Below are 15,903 nucleotides of genomic sequence, written 5' to 3' on the forward strand. Positions count from 1 at the left end.
TGCTGAGGACTTGTCAAACTGACTTCTCCTCACAAAGCTTTCTAGCGGTGATTTGGCTTTAGGGTTCCCAGCCTGTTGTGGCTTCTGGGAACCTGGTTTTCAAAAGGGGCTTCACCCATCAAAACTCAACACCCCCCCCCCCCTCCTAAATGGCTTCTCTCCATCATGATCTTAGTAGCCTAAAGACAACAGACAGAACTGTTTTCCAAAAATAACATGTCAGCAACTTTTGGAGTTTCATGATTTGTAAATGCTTCTGTGATCAACCTCAGACTTCCTCAAAAATTCTCCAGGGGAAACAGTTCTTACAGATCACAAGGAAAGGACTTTTAGATTTTTTTTTTTTTTTCTCAGATATCTAGAGGGGATGTCCAAATCATTCTTATTCTGGGAGCTGCCTTGACATTTTTCTCATGAGGAAATTTTCCAGCACATAATTTGGTAGAATTATGTCACTCCAGCTGCCCCTGCTTCTCTTGAAAATGACAAAATACACTAAGAAGAAATGCTGCTTCTACATCATGAGTGCCCACATGGGGAGTTACACGTGTTACACTACAGAAATATAGTTTGTATTGCTCAGCCATGCTGTAAACTCCTGCTTAGCCCTTAGACTGAAGTCACAGTGTCCTCATGGTGTTACAACCTCAGGGCTTAAATGTGGTTTCAGAAATGTCACTTCATATGGCTAACTTTTGCACAGACACTGTTCTGTTAGAGCTGCAGAGAGAAGGTTGAGAGGGGATTTTGGGAGGCTGACAAGTCCTTTCCCCTGCTGTTTTGTCACTTGAGAGATATTCTTTCAGTGCTGATTTTGATGCCCTTCACACTGACCCACAGCGCCCCACGATCAACCTTATTTCTGTTCAGATCAACACAGAGGGAGGGGGGGGGAAAAAAAAAAAAAAAAAAGAAAAAAGTGAGGTGAGGTGCTACCAGTACAGGCGACTACAGAAATGGGAGTGACCTAACAGATGTAGTGGGAGGAGCACTGGCTCCTACACATAGGGATTTTCCCTGTGACGGGGAACTTCAAGACATGCCATTTAGGGGATTCCCCAGTCTACCTCCAGAAATATCATTCTGGAAACAGCAGCAGTTTCACTCTGCTCTCACAGTCCGTCCTGCAAAGAGGCACGCTGTTGCTGCTCTGTGATTTGAAGCAGCAAAAGCCATGTCTTTGGTAGTCTATGCTGTGCTCATCACCCTGTGCAGTGGTAAGTGGGGAGCCTTGCATTTTCCTTTTTGGTCTTTCACATTTAGTTTGTGGGGATATGTGTTGGGAAGGCAGGGAGGATTACCTAGGCAATCTCTTTTAGAGGTGTTGTGTACCTGTGCTTTGCAGTTTGGTGCTTGATCCATGGGGCTTCTGTAGCGGTCCCAGACGTGGCTGTGAGATGTGCTGAAGAAGTGCTGCTGCCCTGTAAAGTTCTTCAGAACTCCTCAATCACCTACCAGACAGCGTCGTGGTATAAAGTAAGAAAAAAGCCTAAGTTACTTGAGCAGTCTGCTTTGCTTTCTTACCTGATACTGGCTTGTCTTGTACAGAATAGGTTATTTTGTGAAGCGGCATCCTCCTGTCAGTACAGTAGAAATAAGGCAGCAATGAAATCATTTGAGCTGATCACAGAGAACAGGCATAGTCCATGTCATTGTAGACAGACTATTTGAGCCTGATCCCTGAATTGCTCTTGGCCTGCTTTTCTATCTAACTATTGCTGTCTTCCAGGGATTAAAATTCAGGTGATGCCCCACATACAGCCAGCCAAATACTACTCCAAACAGGAGTCTTTCCAGGATTTTTCTTCAGAGCAAAAAAATGGCATTTAAACCTTGCAACATTAATAATGTCCCTTGGTTAATCTCCTACCAAACAGGAGCTGATTTTTTCTATGAAATAGGATAACTAAACAAGTACTTGTTATTCTTTAGGAAGATTTGGCTAGTGGGGATGGGCATAAGGACAGGGTATGCGGAAAGCAGATAGCTAGAAATTCTGAGTTATCTCTTTGCAGTCATGAAGTAAAAGTCACACCTTGACTGCCCTGATTCAGAATTCCCATCTCCAAAGCAGGAGAGCCCTGCTGACCACCTATTTGCAGGAGGGGGCTACAGGGATCAATTGGCTAATGAGCAGAAAAGCCCTGCTCAACACTTGACATTTCTCATAGAAAGAGAGGCAGAGTTGCTCAGTGGCTGTTGACTTGCTGTATGGCACCATGTATTATTTGCGTCTCAATGCGTAGTTTCAGCTTATGGTGTGAGTCAAATGAACAGGAAAAAAAGGAAGGTTTTGTACTCCCCCCATTCCTCACTCCCAGCCATGCACTCCTGCCGCTTACCACAGGCCAGTGCTGGTGGTCCTCTAGTTGCCCGTTAAGTCGACTCTCTGCTGCTTGTTGTAATAGTGGAAAATCAATCTGCAAATAAAGATTTGTGGGTTATAGGGTTGAATTACTTTCCCATGTGAAGGGGAAGGGAAAAAACCCTATTTTTGATGGGTGAAAACTGTTAGTTTATCTCTGCCAGAACATAAACCCACAGCCTTGGCTTCCCTAACAGTTTGGTCAGATATAGCTTTAAAATTATTCCCTACAGTAAACCAACAAACAACATTACTCAATAGGGCTTCTGTGGTTGAAACTTGCAATGCATCTGAGTTTCAGTGCTGGTACAACAATGAGCATCTGCCTACTGACTACATGACAACTCCAAGCCAAAGGTACCTAACTCTAAAAGATCCGTTTTGAACATCTGGCTTCCAGCCCATCAGCAAGTGCAGCACCAAGAGTCTCCTCCTTCTTCCAAAATGATGAACTAAGTCTAGGTGGGAGACAGAGGAGAGAATAATGCATTTGGTTGAACATTACTATGGGAGCTGGGATAGGTGTCAGCTTTTTTTTTTTTTTTTGCTTTCTGCTTCAGAAGCTGGATAGGAGCATCTATTTTTCATACAGATTCATGCTAATTATTTAAGGTATTTCACACAGAATCTGGGCAGGGCAGGGCACTCCTTGCAGGCAAACCATGCAGTCTGGTGGAACTAGAGTTTTGAACAGAACTGGTAAGGGATGGGTGAGGAATAAACAGAGAGGTTGACTGGATCCCTGAAAATTCCCCCCCAAAACAATGTTGGAAGTCAACAAAAATGAAAAGTTTCAGCAGGCTGAAGTGTGGGGATCCTCCAGGAGCATGTCCTCCTGAGTTCAGTGGCAGCTGGGAAGGCCAGGCAGCAAACAGGAGCCAAAAGTCATTGCCCTGATGCAAGTGTGTAAGGAAACCCTCTAGACCCAATTCTGTGTTGTTTTGTAGCTCTTTACGGTTCCACCTGGGCACAAAATGACTGCACGTACAGGGGAGGGTGATATTTGATGATGTCTTCTGTGTGCACCACTTCCTCGGCAGCCCTCACTGCTGCTACTTCCCTTTGCAGCAGTTGGGCTGTTACAGCCCAGTCTGCCACTGGACATCCCCTGCCCTGTCCCACCACTCCTCTCCCTCCACGGTCTCCTTGCTCTTCTTGCTTCATCTGTTTTGCTCAGGAAAAGACTGTTTTGCCAGTGCCCAACAGGACAGGATCTTATGCTTTTTTCCCTCTGCTGGCATTGCCAAAACTATGAGATGTAACAAAATCTAGCTATCTTCAGCTCTTGACACCATCCTCAGTGGCTGATAACACCAACCATGGTCCTGCAGTTTTCTGATTACTCATCCCAGGAGAGAGATGGGAAGTGGGGATAGGCAGTTAATGCTGCTTTGGTGATGCAGCCCAAGCCACAGTCACAGCCATATTAGGAAAAGCACAGCTCCAAAGCTAAAAAGCCCAACTCTCAGCAGGAAAAAGTAATTTAGGCTCAGTGTTTTGTGCTGAAGAAGAAATACATCTTCTACTTGTGGGACTAGCTAAATAATAGGCATCAAGTTGAAGCTCAGCTCAGCTCTCCTCTCCTCCATGCTGCTGTCCCCACCCAGCACTGCGAAAGGAGGGTGGTGGAATGGCAGAGCGTGACTGGGCTACCCAGCGTAAAGAATTAATCTGTTATTTAAAAAGCAACTACTGAAAGATTAATCAATAAACACCACGTATACCCCCAAAGGGCTAATTAAAAGGTAATTCCAACAAATGGTATGAAATTTCAGACTGTAAAGTTCAAGCATCTGTTAGGCTAAATCTTTTGTATGAGGTCACTTTGAACTGTGCAGTAAATGCAAGCAATTAACCTTTGCTTCTACTGCTTTAAAAAAATGATGGTGACAACATTACAGTGCTGCATGTGCAGCTGTTTGCTCAGGGTGAGCGCTTGGGGAACAAACCCCTCTTTCCTACCAGCACCTCTGCATGCTCTGAACAATTAAGAGGTACTTTTAAATAGTTCGTTACAATCTGGTTAAGAAAAAAAGATATCAATTAAAACTACTTGTTTTTCCAGTTCTGTATAGAGAAATAATTGTTTAAAGCAGTTAATATTCTGGTGGCAAAATCCAACTGGATGTTAAAAAGAAGGGATTGCAGTCAACAGTTCCTTCACTTTTGTTAATGTCTCATGCTGCTAAAAGGCATGCCTGTGTTTGACCTGTTGCGTGCCCAGTATCCTTGGAGCTAATTAGATTATTCGCATTCGTGAATTCACACATGTAAGTAGTTCTATGCAGAATCACAGCCACAATCAGCTAGCTCAGACAGAATTATTTTTACTTAGAAATAGTTGAAGTAGGCAGGCCTAGGACACTGAGGCAAAAGTAGAGCACCAAGTTCTCTTCCAGCCTGGTGCAGCTCTCATCCCGTTCACTACGCAGCCATGAAAAAATTAGAAAGTTCATAATGATGATACCCTTTCAGTGGGGTTCATTTTTAGGACTGCTGGGCAACCTGCATGCCCTAAAGCTGTGTATAAGCAGCGTGGAAGTTTGCCAACCAAGAACTGAAAACTAGGTTGTCTCTGCATAAGTACCCAGGCACTGGGAATTGTATATGGAAATACTGGTTTGAATCTCTACGGCCCACCTATGAAACAAGAATCTGGGCAATGAAACTTTACTTACCTTTCTGCCTCGTAGGGCTGTTGAAAACTGAACAGTTTCTCTTTGTGTAGCACATTGAAAATGAGAACCACTTCATAAAACCTCATAATTATCACTTTATATCCAGTTTGAAAACCAAGTTTAAACACACACAAATGGAGTCCCAGTGGATATTTCACTATTTTGTTCATGTGATAGCCAGAAAAACCTTAATCTAAAACAAATCGTGAGGAAGAGGAAAGAAGGCTGTACTTCAGTGGAGAGAAGTCTGTTAACTTTATAACGCTTCCCTGAAAAATATAAAATTGTGTCAGAATTAGAGGGGGAAGTCATATTACAAAATAAGAATAAACCTTACAGATATTTAATATTAATCACATCTTCCTTCAAAGGAAATGAATTTTGCTAAATGTGCATAGCTATTATCTATTAGCATAGGTAAATAGTTGCTAAATTACTTCAGCCTCATTTCAAAATGCAGTCAAATGCTCCTCAGACATCTATTCAGCTCCAAGTAGCTCTAACACATTAATGATTTAGACAAGAAGGGAGCAGTGAAAATGATTTCATGACCAAAACAATTCTTTTGCCTGACATGAGCTAGCACTGGATGCCCTTAGCTAAAAACCCCCCCAACACAATAAAGACGCCGTGTGACTGAGTCAGAGGGCTTTTCCAGCTGGCTTATGTGTCACATGCAGTTCCTTTGCTGTTGTACTGGAGTTGGATTTTGGTTTTCCTTTTCTTTTTTCTCCCCTCCCCCCCCAAAGCACAGTCAGAGTTCACTCACATGTGCCCACAATTTATGTCTGTTTTTTTAAAGTTCAACATTGGTATCTCTACATGACACTGTATAGGAACCATATGGATGCACCTTCAGCACTAATCAAATCTGAAAGTGCTTTTGTGATGAAAAATACACCTATTAAGCAGTTTCAGCTCAGTTGTGATTCATTATATGTTGGCTATTGGGCATTGCCAGAATTCTAGATATTTTGCTTCAGAATATAAATTCCTTCTGGTTGTATATAGTTTTTAGATCTCTTTAGCAGTCAGAAATTTCAACTTGGCCATTATTCCTGGTATAATTTTAAACAAAACCATTTTTACAATCATCCCACCCTCAGAAGAAAATAAATTAATGTTAATACATTCCACCTTTAAACTGACATCAGTTTTGGACCTGAACCATTTTGTTTGAAGTAAAAATTTGGTTTTATGAGAAAAGTGGATTATATTGGCACTTTGATTTACCTGGGAGCCAATGTACCACCTTAGTTTGGGAAAACTGTGATGAGAAAAGGTATTTAATGAGAGCAGAGAAGATGAGTTAATTTAACAACTACTTGCTTTCACATGTACGTGATAAAATTAAGTTTTAATTGATTAGTTGAGTGTAAGTACTACAGCATGGGTGAATTGCCTTTGTTTAGTGGCACTATCATGTAATGATGTAGCAGTTTTCACAACTGCAGCTAAAACCCAGACAGCTAGGACTGAGAAAATGTTCCTTCTCCTTCTTACACCCTGTTTTTAGTTCTCTAAAAAAAGAAAGATTTGCTGGAGAGCACTTAAATTTTGGAGGCCTAATTATTCTACCTATTTCTCAATTCATCCAGCCAGAGAACAGAAATGTATCAGCTCAGCAGTACTTTCAATCAACCCTATCCCATTTTAATATCCACTGTACCACCACCAATATTCTTACCAAAAAGCTCTGGGCTAGATGAAATTTAACAGGAATCAGTCAATTGACTAGAATACACGTGGGAAACTCACAACCTCTTTAGTCCAAGTGTTTCCAAGCTTTTGGGAACTAGAATAACTTTCAATTAAATTCACTAAAATAAGGCAACTAGAGCTGGTTGCTCAGGGCTGTGTCCAGTCAGGTTTTGAATATCTCCAAGGATGGAGGCTCCCCACCCTCTCTGGGCAGCCCATTCCAGTGTTCAACCACCCCTACACTAAGAAAGGTTTTTCTTATGTTCAAATGGAATTTCCTGAATTTCAATTTGTAGCCATTGCCTCTTGTCTTGCCTCTGGAGGTCACTGAGAAGAGTCTGGCTTCAGCTTCTTTATCAACCCAGCAATTAGGTACATACTGATGAGATCCCCCTTGAGCCTTGTCTCCTTCAGGCCGAGCAGTCCCAGCTCTCTCAGCCTCTCAATCATCTTTGTGGCCCTTCACTGGACTCTCTCCAGTATGCCCATGCCTCTCTTGTACTGGGGAGCCCAGCACTGGACCTGGCACTCCAGGTGTGTCCACCCAGGGCTGGGCAGAGGGGAAGGGTCACCTCCTTCAACCTGCTGGAGATGCTCTGCCCAGCACAGCCCGGGGCACCCGTCAGCCTTCGCTGCCCCAAGGGCTCATCGCTGGCTCATGGTCAACCTGGTGTCCACCAGGACACCAGGGCCTTTCTAGCTGGTGACCCCCAAGCCTGTCCTGATGCTCGGGCTTATTCTTCCCCAAGGGCAGGACTTGGCATTTCCGTTTGCTGAACTTCATGAGGTTCCTCTCAGCCCATGTCTCCAGCCTGTAGAGGTCCCTCTGGATGGCAGCACGACCCTTCGACATGCCAGGCACTCCTCCCAGCTTTGTGTCATCTGCAAACTTGCTGAGCACGTGCTCTGTTCCAGCATCCAGGTCGTTAATGAAGGTGCTGGACAGTATCAGACCCTGGGGGTAGCATCTCCTCTCATTGCTATGGAGGTGATGGAAAACAACAGACTTAGCTCCCCCCAGCTGATTTCTGAAAAAAAAAAAACTGTCACAGACATTGCCAGTATATATGTGACAATAAACATAAACCCACATTTCTTTTGTTGTTTAATTTTCTTAATGGGTAGTTTTATGCAGATAGGCGGGATGATGCTGCCAGCCTGCAGGTCCCTGTTTCCCAGCAAAATTCTTGCTTCAGTAACCCTCAGCAGCCAGCATGGCAACGAGACTCTTCTTATGCAAATAGATTCAGTAGCATTTCTACCAGTCCCAGCACGACTCATGATTTGCCTTTTGAATTTTGGTAAATCCATCAACAGCAAACATGGGAGCAGGAAAAGACCACCTCCCTTTCCTCCTCCTGTTGGCAGTGGGGAGCGGGGGGGGGGCAGTGTGCTACAGCTTGCTCGCCAGCGTGGCGGAAGGGAAATGAAATGCAAACAAAATGCGGGCGGAAAACATTTTGTCGCTGATTAAAGAAGAGGATGGTCCCTACACAAGTGGATTGCTGCCACCAACAGCATTTGCTTCGATCTCTCTAAGCTTGGAATTAATTAGGTAAAACCCCTAGCATTTACCTTGGGCTGTGGTATCACCTGGAGGACACTTGGCATGAATTAGTGCTTGATTATCATAGGAGCTTTAGCTGCAAAATGATCTGTCTAGTGAGAGTCTGCCAAGTAATTCACAGGAGGTGGCAAACAAAGTGGCATTTTCACAATTTTAATTAGGTTTGGGGGGAAAAGAGGTTAGCTTGAATAGAGCGAGAGGCAGGGTGATGACCTTACTGAACATCTCATGGACTTCCTTTTACACAGCTGGGATATGGGGACACACTCTGCAAATTTGCTCAGATGTTTCCTCGGTACTTAGGGAATTTAAAAAGGGAGGGGTTGATTTTTTTTTTTTTTTTTTTTTGATAAGGTAATAGGAGATAAGATTGCAGTGGAAAAAGGCTTAGTTCAGGCATCAGAGAAAAGGTTGCTGTGACCTCTGAGTAGGGATGGATGTGCTGTGTGCGGAGGCTGGAAAAATGCCACCAGATGTCTCTGTAGCCTAAAAAATGTAGGGAGGCTGCTGGGCACCCCAGCACCACCCCGGGCTGCCTCGCCTGCCTCTGCTGTTCAGTGAAGGGCACATTTAATGGAGAAAGAGACGCATGCAACCCCAAATTAAATCCACACATACGAACCGTTGTTCCTCCTCCTCCTCCCCAGATGCAAAGGTTCGCACCCCCCATTCAAATCATGGCTGCTTTCTCCATAAGTGAGGGAGCCAGATAAAGCCACAGGGTAACTTTTTCTTCTATTTTGGGGAAAGGCATGTTGCTAGTGCAGCTTCATGGATGCCGCTTTGCCTTACACAGAGCAGATCTGCATCAGGCAAAGTGACTTGCTTGCTTTCGGGGTCACCATCACTGTACCTGTGACAGCAACCGAGCACCAGCTTTGGAGGCAAAAAGCAATCCTATTCCCCAGTGTCCCCATAAAATAGGGAAGTTGAATCATTTATGAGAAATATCACTGGGAATAAGCGCATGGTCAGCCATAGGATGCATGGACTTAATTGACTTCTACCTTCTAGTAGCAGTGGTGATTACAATTGCATACAGAAAGATCAAAGTGTTTCCTGATTCCCAGGTCTCAGCCAGAAGAATCACAGCACCATTTACTACCCAAGACAGCAATTATTTATGCTATTTATGCTACCAGTGAATTAAAAGAAAAAAAAACAAAAAACAAAAAACAAAACAACCAAAACTAATTTTCTGTATGTAGATCAGACCTCCTGTTTGCATTTTAGGGCAATGCAGAGGGAAGCTAGACTGGTTTTCTTCGTTGCCTTGTGGGCAATTTTAAATTTCTCTGAGGAAAGGGGTGGTAAAGGGAGGGAGAGTGGCAAAAATTAGATCTGAGGGAGGTCAACTCTATCCACTTAACTGCTATTGACCCACTTGTAACCAGAGCTGAGCCCAGCCTGGGTATCGGAATTTCTCTGGCCACGTCTCTGACAATGTGCAGGGCCCGAAAGTATCTAAATCCCTTTAGCACAGTGAAGTCCCTACAGCCTGAAAACCATCATAGATACTGCTTGCCTCATAGCTGCATGAGGCTGAGCGTAATAAGAAAGAGAAGCTGGGGTAAATTCACCGATGGATTAAGAGGAAGAAGGTACTTTCTTCCCTCTTGCTGAGTGAAGTGTGGAAACCCCCAGGGAATTACTGCTCTGTTTCAGTTGATGCGCTAAAAAAGACTCAAACCTTTCTGAGAAAGGATCTTTACAATTATGAAAATCTTGTGCTTTAGTCTGATTCCCCAGTTCCTGAAAAGTTCTCCAACCTGCAGCTTGTTTTACACCATTTTAGGGTTGTAAAAGTAGCAAAGTATAATGGAGCATCAGGCCCATATTTCTCTCCAGACTTCTGAGTACTCATTTCTTGTGCAAATACATGAAAGGGAAACCAGATACTCCTAGCCTCAGTATGAGAAAATTGTGTTAATTTTAATAACTTACAGTGTAACTGTTACACCCTGATGCAGTAGCTATACTGTCAGAAAGCAAGCACCAATATGCAACCCAAAAATGTGTCTATTAAAATAAAATAATATTAATAAAAAAGCCTTGGCTTACATTAGTTATAGGTTTGGCTGAAAAGCTGAGCCTTGGACTGTATGATCTGGCTCTGGCTCTGCTGGGCCACAGAAAGACTGAATTCATTACTCGGGAAACCTTCGTGGAGGGCACGCTGCCTCGAATCCCAGGGAGCAATGTCGATGAATAAGAATGGACATGGGCTAATTCAAACCCTTCTCCCATCCTTCAAATCAAGTTAGTGATTCCTCTCTTCTTTGTGGTTCCCAGCCTATTGTCATTTTCAGTGCATCCTATCACCCCGCAGTACAAACTGTTCTGGGAATACACTTCATTCCTCCAGCAGCCTCTCAGCAATGCCAAGGAATGTAGCTCTTCTGGTTACAATTAAGAAATTCAACATACAAATGCTCCCCAAGTGCACCAGAACCTGCTTGTGACCTTCACGCAACCGAATCTGAAGGAGTCGAAGCAATTTTTTGTTCTTTGGTTCCAATAAAGAGGGGAGGGGAAAGGAGGGGGCGGGGGGGGGGAAAACCCCATTCCTCCCGAGGGGCACCATGGTTTCAGGGGTCAGCTGCACGGAACCTGGCGCGGGGGAGCGCGGTTTCCAGGGCTGCGTTCCCACACGGAGCTGCGGGGCCGCTGGGAGGATGCCAGCCCGCGCTGGCAGGGCCGGCGTGCCCGCCGCCTCGGGGGGGGCTTGATTGCCACCACGGCGTGGCAGAAGGAAGGGGGTGCTGGCAGAAGGGGTGCTGGCAGGGCCAGCACGGGCGATGCTGGAGCCTACCTGCCTGCTGCCACCCTCTCCCGGGGGACTGCTGCTCCCCAGAGCTGCCACGGAGCAGCGGGGTACAGCTGCCGCCCCTGCCTCAGCTCCATCCCCGCGGACCACCTCTCCCTCTGCGAACTCTTCTGGGGCCTCTGCATAGACACGCTGAGAGCAAACTCTACTGCTGCCTTTTATCACGTCACATCTCTGCCAGGATTGTGTCTAGGTGAGGCAGATTAAGAAGGTATTACAGAATAGCTCTATAGTATCTATTTCTAAAGTTAATGTCTGTTTAACCAAAAAGCAAATATTTTGACTATGATCACAAACATACTAGATACTTTTGAGGTTTCGCCCTCTCTTCAGCCATAAATCAGCTTTAAAACTTTCTTTCCCTTAAAACTCAGGCTGACACTGTTGCCTCAGACGAGAAATATATTTGTGTTTTCCAGATGGCTGGAGATGGTGAAGGAATAGCATGGAAAGTCCTTGATGTGGAATCTCACTATCCAAAAGAATTTGGGGGGTCCCTAGAGCTCTCCAACGACACCTTCTTTTCACTGAGGATCAGAAACGTGACCAGCCGAAACAGCGGGACATATAAGTGCACTCTGGGGGAACAGAGTGGAGAACACAGTCTGAGCAGCACGGTCACATTAAAAGTAACAGGTACAGTAGAGACTCTCGACTGTCCCGTGCTCCATGTGGCGTTTCATGAAGGTAGCAGTTTAAAAATATTTTACAAGCGCCAGAACAACGTAACACCTTGCTTTACATTTTAGGTTGCCCTGGAATGGAAGATGAAAAATTAAAAAATACAAAGCTGAGCTTTTCATGCTGACTTGCCTTGGGATTTTCTACTTGATGCTCATCTTTTTTACCTGTGTAAGTAACTCGCTTTCTTGTAAACAAACCAACCAAAACCAACAAAAAACTCCACCGCACATTTTCTCTATTAGCACCACCTTAACACAGCTGGTCATAAGCTGGTATTCATGCTTAAGTTATGATCAGATCCTTTAGGTAACTGACACAGTATTTTCAAAGCCAGAGGAAAGTCAGGTGCACGAGGAACACAGGATGGCGTCCTGAAGAGATAAAACATTTCACTGCACCCTGATCTCACTCAAACTAGACAGTTATTTTCCTGCACCCCGCTGCCCATTTCTGCTTCCAGTTACCCTTCAGTTTGAGGGCACATCAACAGCTCTTCTGGTTTGGTAGTTGGGAACAGCATTTGCCTGAGATGGAAGCACAGGCCCCTGGGATCCCTTCCCCACTTCTGGCATTGCTTTGTGTGGCGGTACGGCGGACAAGTTCGAGTCCCCCTACCTTTTGCCTCAGTTTTGCTACTTGTAAGCAAAGCTCCTTCTTTCTTGGTAAACAGACATTTTAAGATCCTTGGAAAAGAACCTCCTTGGGGCTTTATCCATACCCTTAACGCTGGCTGGTAGTTCTGGGAAAGCAATGCCAAGGAATGTAGCTCTTGGGGAGAGGAGGTGTTTGGGAAGCTCACCTCACAGAAGCAAAGCTGTGCTTTGTCTGTTGTAGGGGTGAAGTCACCCCTTGTGCAGAGGTCTGTGCCTCCTCGCTTATAGGCTGCACGAGCCTTTCACGTCAACATAGTGCAACACTCTACTGGCTGCATTTCTGATTAAAACCAAAACCAAACCAACCTCAGCATTTTGGGAGGTCAGATTTAACTTTCTCTGCCCATTTCGTATTTGCCTTTTTATTTTGTTCCTCAGAAGATGAATCAGAACTGTTGATTGGAGAATATCTAATTAGCTACAGCTAAATGTAGCTTTTCATGTATCTTCAGGGAGCAAGTAAATTTATGCCTGTCTCTTTTTTAGATTGACAATCCTGCCAGTAATTTGTGCCATTCAGACTTAAGTTTGACAAGATAAATCTTGTAAGAATTTGTTAGGGTGAAAGTATGAAAGCAAGGATTTCACTCAGAAGAGACAGATGCCCCTGTTCTGCTCAGTGTCCTGAAAGAATTTCAGATCTCTAAAGAAACTCCCCTTCCCATACGTAAAAAAAAAAAAGTCCCAGTTTTAGTGGTACAGTTTAAAAAAAGCAGAACTATGTAGTAAAGATAACCACTCTGGTGGAATTACATGTATCTTTCTCTTGGGTGAGGTTCAGTCTCACGTATCAACCTAGCTTTCATCAAAGTTTAATATTGCCTTGATCTCACAAGTGAGCTTCATTATTTAAAATGCCTATTAAGTTCTTACAGGTTGCCTTGTTCTCTCCTCTAGTGGAGACTATGCCTAATCTCCACTAAACTCAAGTGACATCAAGTTTAAGACTGGTGTCAGGACTGGAACTTTACTTTGACAACTTGATAAAAATATTTTGGGCACTGACCTGTATTGAAGGCAGGTGGAAACACACTTGCAACAGCTTGATGCAGGGGCTATTCATCTGAAAACTTAAATTAAATATAAATTTTGTTTTGTGACTAAGGCTTTTGTCCTATAAAAGCTCCTTGACTGAGCAAGAAGCAGCAGCCTTTCTTTGTACTGCGTGCTTCTGGTGACAAACAAATGGAAAAGGTATCATCTATGGTTAGCAAGGAGAAAAAGCAACACTTTCAAACTTAAAAAAAAGTTGCCTTTCATAGGAACCCTCAGTTTTAAGCTTTCCTTTCTGTTTTCTCTTTTAGACATGTCTAAGAAAGGAGAGTATGTCTCCCAATTATCAAAAAACCAGACCAGATATGAAACACATGCTCACCCTCATCAGCGTACATGAAATGACAACTTTCCAGGATTTAAACAGCAACAGCAAAAATGAGCTTACTTCAAGTTCTGTCTAAGTTGATGCTGGTGGCACCGTGGGCTCATCAGTAAACACGACACGAGCTGGATGGCCGAGTGATATGGAGAGGAAATAAATGCTAATATATGGCCTCTTCAGAACAGCCTGAAAGTATAGGTAACTTGTCAGGTTGCACTGGACAAGTCTTCAAAAAGCACTGTTATGCACTACAGTAAATTTGGGGAGTTAGGCAGCTAAGAAATACCAATACAGCTACACATTGGTGTTACAATGCTGTTATGGAGCTGGCATCAACTTTTTTTCATGCTGCTTGTTCTGAGCAAGAAACAAAGGCCAGGTTGTAGGGAGGCCATGGCAGTGCAAAGCCGGAGGATTAAGCTCTCCCCTGATCTAATAGCTCTCATCTTTCAAAAGCAAACACAATGGGTGCTGCAGTATGGAAAGATAAGTGTGCAGCTCTGCCTCTGCCCCGTGCTCTGAGCCTGAACCTGGATGGAGTTCCTTTACTGCAAACAGAATGTACCTTGTCGTGTGATATTCAAGTAAGCTACAGAGGTAACTGCATGGTCTTGTGCTGGGTGAATCAAACCAACAGTTGTTTTTAAATCCGAGAGTGACAGATGGGCTGAAATGCAAGAAGGGAGGAAATATTCTGGAAATTTTTCTGGATCAAGAGGAACTTTCTATCTCTGCAAAAGAAGCAGGGATGCATTTGTATAACAGGTCCGTCAGTTATTTCCCAGAGGCATCTCTATAGGAATCCATATGAAGTTTCAACAAGACTGTTAACCTTAAAAGCAGCAAAAATAAGAATGAAGCAGCCTGTGATATTAAGGACGTATAAAGATGGCTTATTTTGTGGTTTATAAAACATGAAGCCAAATGTATGTGACACCTGTGTCAGTCAAGTTACACAGGTGATGACCAAAGCCATTGCTTGGAAGAAATCAACTGTCCATATCTTTGGGATGTATTAAGTTAGCCGTGAGATACAGGAATGGAAGATGGGGCCTATGAGTACCTGCTTTTGCTGCTGACAGTGTGTAGCATATCTGAAAAAAGGACATGAGAAAAGCTGGAGGGAGAGAAGGCTTGTCTTCTTGGACCAAAGTAAGCAAGACAGATTCTGGAGTCTGAAATCAAGGAACCTCCCTTATCGGGCTGCTAGTGCAGAAGGTGAAGCCAATACATGAGAATTTTCAAGCAAATAAGAACACAATCTTAAAAAAAAAAAAAAAAAAAATCTTTCAAGAGTTAAACTGCAATATTAGGATTTTTAATGAAGTTTGGAATTCCAGGCTGTGACAAGGATGCTCTTCCTGTAATCCTTTGACTAATTTTGAAGCACTGATAGGAGGAAAGCACTGTGTATCACTCTCAGTACTGTCTCTGTGAGCCGGGTGGGTGTCTCCACTGATGGAGTCCAAGGGGCTCCTGACCAGAAGAATGGTTGCAAGGGACATGCAATTTACTTAGGGCATGGTAAATTAATGCCACATTTGCTTTTTTATAATCAATTTATACATATCAGTGTGTGTAACATACTTAAAATAAAAATTCGGAGGTAACCTACCATTTGTTTTTGTGTGCCACATATGGCAAATAAACCCAGAAATACTGCGTATTAATTGCATTTTATTTTACAACCTACATAATTACATCAAATAATGTAGATGCCTGATCTAGTCTCCTCCTCTGTGGGAGAATATGCAAAATTGAGTAAGCAATGGAAAATTTTATGCATTTCTAAGAAACTAGGATAACTTAAATTTTCCTCAAAATTTCACTTTATGTCCAAAGTACATTCTAAAACATCTGTTCCCTACTGACAGACAAGTCATTAGGGAAAACACAGGGGTGTTTCCATCTACCCATAGTCATGTTTAATCATGGTGCACCATCACCAGTAACCTGTACACTTAGATAGCAGTAACACGAACTGAATGTGCATGTGTAATAACTGACAATTTATCCATTTGGCCAGAAAGGCTTAATACCTGACAGTCAT

The 15,903-nt window shown here is 43.5% G+C and overlaps 1 protein-coding gene across 1 annotated transcript; it reads left to right on the top strand.

Annotated features, from left to right (window-relative positions):
• The first annotated feature begins 1,104 nt into the window (after positions 1–1,104).
• Positions 1,105–15,519, top strand: CD83 (CD83 molecule). Its single transcript, XM_032987775.2, is given in 6 exon segments — positions 1,105–1,217; positions 1,346–1,476; positions 11,558–11,774; positions 11,888–11,911; positions 11,914–11,990; positions 13,780–15,519. Coding segments are annotated over 6 exon segments (645 nt in total). The 5' UTR covers positions 1,105–1,174; the 3' UTR covers positions 13,933–15,519.
• The last annotated feature ends 384 nt before the right edge of the window (positions 15,520–15,903 follow it).

This window comes from Tyto alba, unplaced genomic scaffold (assembly GCF_018691265.1).
Source record: "Tyto alba isolate M040663 unplaced genomic scaffold, T.alba_DEE_v4.0 Super-Scaffold_48, whole genome shotgun sequence".
Taxonomy (NCBI): Eukaryota; Metazoa; Chordata; class Aves; order Strigiformes; family Tytonidae; genus Tyto; species Tyto alba.